At 34.1% G+C, this 7051-nt stretch overlaps 1 protein-coding gene across 1 annotated transcript in view; it reads right to left on the bottom strand.

Moving 5' to 3' along the window:
* Positions 1 to 289: 289 nt before the first annotated feature.
* The window catches only part of sh3bp5a (SH3-domain binding protein 5a (BTK-associated)), a 13864-nt gene continuing 7102 nt past the window's right edge, over positions 290 to 7051 (bottom strand). The window contains exons 4-9 of the mRNA XM_016243713.1: positions 6489 to 6653; positions 6255 to 6385; positions 5226 to 5268; positions 3665 to 3884; positions 2125 to 2472; positions 290 to 1074 (exon numbers count right to left, since the gene is read on the bottom strand). Of these exons, the coding sequence (XP_016099199.1) occupies positions 890 to 1074; positions 2125 to 2472; positions 3665 to 3884; positions 5226 to 5268; positions 6255 to 6385; positions 6489 to 6653 (1092 nt within the window). The 3' untranslated portion in view covers positions 290 to 889. The remainder of the gene's footprint in view (positions 1075 to 2124; positions 2473 to 3664; positions 3885 to 5225; positions 5269 to 6254; positions 6386 to 6488; positions 6654 to 7051) is intronic.

Raw genomic sequence — 7051 nt, 5'->3', positions numbered from 1 at the left:
GACCACGGGCCAGTTGCAGAAAAGGTTTAGACTAGTCTTCAAAGCTAGTCATCCCATTTTTTTCTTTAAGACTGTTTTAAAAAAAAAAAAAAAAATTTGGTCATATGAAAATGAAGATGAGTCTAAGTTGAATCCAAAAAATAAGACTGATTACCCTTTGGCTAATTGGTAGTTGGTCAGACTACTTGAAGACACTGTTTTGGCACAGAGGCTAAGTTTATGCAACTGGCCCCATGATTGGAATAAAGACGTCTTATTGTGTGAAAACATAATGGTGGAAAGAGACTCGTGCTGTGAGCATCTGTTTATTACACAAATAAGAACTTTGTGGCATGAAAACACATCGATAACATCATGATAACGAGATGAGTATAAATATATAGCTTTGAACTACGTGAGTCCCTCTTGACGTTATGACCTGTGGAGTGGAAAACAGAGAGTAAGACGAGAGGAAATGCATTGCACAAACGCCGACAGAGTGAAAAACAAGTGCTGGCATCACACTAACCAATTTTCAGTCATTTACATAGTCCTAATTCATCAAAGTCGAGACGTTTTTGAATCAGCTAGTGAGACGCAGCGGCAGAAGACCGAAAATATGAACAGTGTCTATTCACCACACATTTGAGGAAGACATGAAGAACATCCAACTCAGTGATGGTGAAAAGCTCAATAGTTCTCGTCACTTCATAGCTGATGTCTGCATGACAATTCTAATACTTCATGGTTTTCTGGGTTCAGACCAGTCTGAGATGAGCTCTCTGTAACACTGAGATGAGAATAGTTTCACAATGGTTCCTTTGACACATCATACTGTCGTCTCAGATCCGGGCCCCTGCTTTGGCCCCGGTGCCGAAGGTTTGGTTGGAGCAGGTGGTGGTTTCTGAGTTTAAACACTGTTGAGAAGCAGCACTGCTGCTGTGTTTGAGGTCACACTGAATGGATGAGTGTCTGTGTCGTTGTCGTCTGTGGTTTGGAGAGATAAACTGCGCAGACTCTTCTCCAGGTGTGAGCTTTTCTGACTGCTGTTGTTTGAAGGTTCAGGTTTAACTTCTGCACCTTCTGCCCTCTCCCCTGTAGGAAAACACAAAGAACTGACGAGAATCTATTGATTTATTCAAAACAAATGTAGGGCCTTATGAGATCTGTTTTATTTTTTCCCAAATTGCGTGTTTTGCATTTACATTTTTCTGGATTCCATTTTAATGGTGTAATCCAATTTTTATAATCAAAAGCATTTATAATCAATTGAATTTATATGTAACAATTTTCTAATTTAATAAAATTTGGACACTATGACATTTTTTTTTCTTCAAAATTCTGAGTTGTCTGTTTTAATATTTCTGTATTCTGGATTTCTTTATGATTTAACACAAATGTATTATCAAAAACAGTGGTAATCATATGAATGCATAAAGCTTTAACAATTTATTTATTATAAATGTATTAAAATTTGAGTATTAATCTGTTTTACAGTTAGAGTTTGTGGATTATTGTCATGTCAACAAAGTTGTAAAATTATATATAACTACACAGAAATTTACGGCAATGTTATTTAAGTATCATTAGTATACTATTATAGTTTTTTAATTAATATTCGGAATGAATTTTATTGTATATTTTCCATATTTTATATTTATATTATATATTTATATTTTATTTTACATTTTAGTTAAAGTTGTATTAATTTTCTTGTTTATTTCATTTGTATAATTTTTTATGTTAATATAATTTTCATTAATTTTAAAAGTATTAATTTTTAATTATTAATTAAAGGAAAATTTTAAATGTTGCTTAACTGAAATAAGTTACTTTTTATTATTATTATTATTATTATTATTTTATTTTTTTTACTGTTTTTTTTTTCATTAACATTTATTTAGTTTTAGTTTTAATTAGCTATAATAACTCATTTAGATTTTTTTCAGATGTGTGATTTTTTTTTCTTGGAGGGACAAATCAAAATGATAATTTTTTTTGTGTGTAAAATCAACATTATGCCACAAATTCAGTTGATCTTAACTTGTATCGAACCCGGAATATTTCTTTAATACTCACAATATACGAGTAAAAAAATCGCTAGTTGGCCTGTAATTTTATTACTCCATACAATTTGTCTCTCACCTCTTTCCTGTTCACAGTCGGGTGACGAGGCCCCGCTGCACTCACTACGAGGGCCCAGCACCGGAGACACCTGCTCTAAACCCTCCAGAGACCCCGAGCCCGGCAGCTGGAGCAGGTCAGGACAGACAGAGAGGGACAGCGGGGACGAGGAGGAGGAGGAAGAGGAAGGGTACGGGCAGGAGGATGAGAGCAGAGGATATGAGGAGGAGGAGGAAGAGGAGGAGGAGGTGTACGGACAGGGCACGTCGAGAGGAGCAGACGTGGAGCTCATGCTGCAGGTGGACCTCGTCTCAGGATCGTCCTCTGATGGCGAGCCGTTACAGCTGTCCTCGAAATTCACAGATATCACTGAACAACAAACACAGAATGCATTTAGTCTCCAACTTCATGCTGCTGAATAGAGACTATAAACAAGTCCTGTTGAAGACAAGTCAAGTCAAATCACGTTCATTTCTACAGTGCTTTAAACAACAGATGTTGTTTCAAAGCAAATACACAGTATTAAACAGGTAAGAAACAGAATCAGTGATGCAAACTTTATTAAATATGATACAAATTCAAATTCTGCTGTAAAGCAGCTTTAAAAAGACAGTTAAAAATATAAATTTTTAATGTTTTATTTTTTCAATATTCTTTGAATATAAAAAAAACTTTTAATTGAAATAATTAATGATTTTTATACTTAAATCAACGAATTAAATTCAATTAACAAGTACTTCCATGATGCAAAATTCCATTACAATTTCAATAATTAAATTAAAATATTATTTAATTCGGATTACAGTAATGAAAAAGTTAAAAAAAGTTCTTATATATCATGAAAATAATCAGTAACAATGCAAAAAAATCTTAATGGTTTTAAAACTAGCCTTTATTTTCTTTAAATAAAATATTTAAAAATATATACATTTAATATGTAATTTTATATTATATAAATATGTTATAATATATCATATTTAAATTATATAACATCACATTTAAAATTAATAAAATATAAACTCTTTGATTTTGGGATGAATGTACTTTGAGCTGATAATATTTCACCTTAAATTCAAATAAATAACAGTAATTTAAAATACAATTCAAAGTCAATTTAAATTATTTTTACTTTGAACATAATCAGTGATGCAAACTTCATCAAATATTAGACTAATTCAAATTCTGTTTTTACAACAGCTCTAAAAAGACATTAGTTTCATTATTCAGTGTTCATTCAGATGTTTTTCAATAACCGTGTAAAGTTTATCAATTATAAAAACAAGTTTGAATATTAATTGTCTTTCAAGAGAATGATTTTACACGTACAGCGGTCCTGAAAACATTTTACAAATAGAAGTTTGTTAGGTTTGAAATGGTGCAGTCTGATGCAGTGAAATTCATACATTTGTCTAAGTTCACAATCACGTTTTTGTGCTCAAAGGTTGTTTACGCCTGTCTCTTCAATGTAAAACAGGCAGAGCTGAAGCGAAATCAAGCTGAGAGACTTTCACTCTGAATTACAGTCAGATCTGTCTTGGCATTAATGTGTGATCTCACGTACTCGATATGCCGTCAGACTCCATTTTGAAGTTGGAGATGTCATCGGTGGCGGTCCCGTCATCTTCAGCCCCCACCCCTCGGCCCCGGGGCCCCATGGCAGACAGGCGGCGCCGTGCGTGGATCTCATCTGAGATGGTCTCCAGGTTACGAAGGGCGGTTCGATACTCCGCTTTGGCCTGGGTGAGTTTAGCCTGACGCTCGTCGACCCGTTGCTTCAGTTGCTGTGAACAGGTCACAAATATTGATCATCAAAATCAGATCAAATCTACATGTTGAGTTGTGTTTCTAAAAAGAATATTCTTGCATGACTAAAAACATGAAAAAACACTGAACTCAAACGGGGGGGGGGAAAGCATTATATTTACATTGTGACAATTTACATTATTGTAATGTGCCTGGATGTCTTATTTGTTAGCTAGTTTATAATTACCATTACAATTTTTTATGGTGAATCTCCTGAGATTCTCAAGACTGTATTACATACTGTATTTTTAATCAAATATAAAAGAGATATTATATTATATATATATATATTACATAAAAATGCCATATAATATTAACAAAATATTTTAATATATTGAAATATACTTAAAAAAAAATTTGTAAAATATTATTTTTAATTATATTTACATTTAATTGAAATATTTTTAAAATAATAAAAAAAATTACAAATTGTATGTAATGTGTCTGAATGGTTTATTATTTATTTAGTAATTTCCATTATTCAGGTGATTCTCATTACTGTATTACGTACAGCATTTTTTTTTATAAAATATGAAATATTTTTACTCATATCATTTCATTTTTAAATGTTTAAATAGAATGTTTCAAATATTTCTAAAATATTAATTTAATTAACTGAAGTATGTTTAAAATATTAAAAATACTGTAATACAATGATTTGTATTGTACTACAATAATGCATAAATCGTTGCAATTTAAATAATTTCAGATTATATAAAATACTATTTTATTCACATTACAGTAATTAGAATTTAGGCTGAAATTTGTTCTTATTAGTCATGAAAAGCATAAAAATCACAATCTTTATTTCTTTAGATAATACATAAAACACAATTGTGACCCTGGAGCACAAAAGCAGTGTTAAGTCGCTGGGGGATATTTGTAGCAATAGCCAACAATACATTGTATGGGTCAAAATTATAGATTTTTCTTTTATGCCAAAAATCATTAGGATATTAAGTAAAGATCATGTTCCATGAAGATATTTTGTGAATTTCCTACCGTAAATATATCAAAACTTAATGTTTGATTAGTAATATGCATTGCTAAGAACTTCATTTGAACAACTTTAAAGATTATTTTCTCAATATTTAGATTTTTTTGCACCCTCAGATTCCAGATTTTCAAATAGTTGTATCTCAGCCAAATATTGTCCGATCCTAACAAACCATACATCAATGGAAAGCGTATTTATTCAGCTTTCAGATGATATATAAATCTCAATTTCGTAAAATTGACCTTATGACTGGTTTTGGGTCACAATTTATTTATTTGATTTTGGGAAAGTATTATTTTGTGCAAAATAAAAACTGGCGTACCTCGAGCTGTAGGTAATACTTCGCCTTTAATTCAAAGTACGGCCTACAGAGGGAGAGAGAGAGAGAGAGAGAGAGAGAGATCAGAGCAGAGTGAGTGTCAGAGCCGGTTTCCATGGCAACAGCAGGACCCGCACATTCCAGCAGCAGAAGCACATCTGGAACCCATTAGAGATGTGTCCCACTGAACTACATAACCCACCGACACACAGCAGAGCAGAGCAGAGAGCACAGGCCCTCGGTGGGGCCCACAAAACACTCATTCCATCAGAGAGGGGAAACTTTTGAGGCTTTTCTGAAGGAAAAATAATTTTATTCCCAAATATTGACATGTTTGAAATTAATTCTTATGATGCAAACCCTGCAGAACGTGTGATTACAGAACTTGTTCCTGCAAGATTTTAGGGAGTCTTTGCTTTATGTCTATTGCAAAATGATTTATATGCATGATTTGTGAGTGAGTGTTGCCATTATGTAATCGTAGTCAGTTTGAGGACTTAAGTCAAAGGTTTGGGTTCGGTAAGATTTTTTAATGCTTTTGAAAGTAGTCTCTTCTGCTCACCAAGGCTGCATTTATTTGATCAAAAATACATCAAAATTTGTGAAATATTATTACTATTTAAAAATAGCTGTTTTCTGTGTGAATATATTGTACAATATAATTTATTCCTGTGATAAAAGCTGAATTTTCAGCATCATTACTCCAGTCTTCAGTGTCACATGATCTTCAGAAATCATTCTAATATGCTGATTACCTGCTCAAGAAACATTTCTGATTATTATCAATGCTGAAAACAGTTGTGCTGCTTCATATTTTTGTGGAAACTGTGATCCATTTTATTTTTCAGGATTCTATGAATAGAAATCTTTTGTGACATTATAAATGTCTTTACTGTCACTTTTGACCAATTTAATGCATCCTTGCTGAACAAAACTATTGATTCATTTAAAAAAAAAAAAAAAATCATTCTGACCCCAAACTATTGAACGGTAGTGTATGTATATCAAACACATTGATTGCTGTCCTCTGACCTGGACTTGTTGATGGTGCGTTTGAGTTTTTTCTCCAGTTGTCTCATGTGGCTGATGGCGGTGTTGTATTTGGCCGCTGTTTCTCTGTGCTCGATTTCGGTGCGTGTCCTGCTTTGCTCCGCTTCCATCACCTGGAACAGCCAATCAGATCAGTTCAGACAAAATGAAATGCATAGCAAAGAGTACAAAAGAACAGGGTCTTAGCTGTTTTTTCTGTTGTCTTGTCTTTCTCACCCTCTGGGTGGCATGGTTGAGCATCTCCTGCCAGGCCGAGTCAAACTGCCGGCTGTCCTCCTCCAGCAGACGCTCCTCGGCCAGTGCGATGGTCTCTTTCGCGGCCCGGAGGATCTCGATGGCTCGCTGATACTCCTGCGTGGCTCTCTGAGCTTCAACCTGAGCCTGAAAGAGAAAAGCATCAGAGATTGAGGATGCTTTCACAGTTTTGCTGCAGAACGAGCTGTTTGTGTGATGCGGTGTGATGCACAATGCAATCCGCTGTAATTTGCAGACTAATATCTGATGCATGTCTCAGCAGAAACTGCCTTCAGTGAGCAGCTCACATTCTTCATCTCCTGTAATGCATTGCTGACAGTTGCAAGCGTGCACATGTTAAGATGTTACATAAGAGATGATGACGCTTCCTTAGTGTTGCCAGGATACAGTAGTAAACAGCTGCTGTCAATAATCACTCATTTGTTCATATTAATGACGCAAATGTACCACATAAAAGTGCCATGCACTACAATGTGAGAGGTTCTGCTGGGAAGTTTCTACCAGTGAAGAAAGAATCACAGTTT

This window comes from Sinocyclocheilus grahami, unplaced genomic scaffold, assembly GCF_001515645.1.
Source record: "Sinocyclocheilus grahami isolate Dianchi unplaced genomic scaffold, SAMN03320097.WGS_v1.1 scaffold697.1, whole genome shotgun sequence".
Classification (NCBI taxonomy): domain Eukaryota; kingdom Metazoa; phylum Chordata; class Actinopteri; order Cypriniformes; family Cyprinidae; genus Sinocyclocheilus; species Sinocyclocheilus grahami.
The sequence above is the reverse complement of the archived record's forward strand: the minus strand, read 5'-3'. Positions and strand labels throughout refer to the sequence as shown.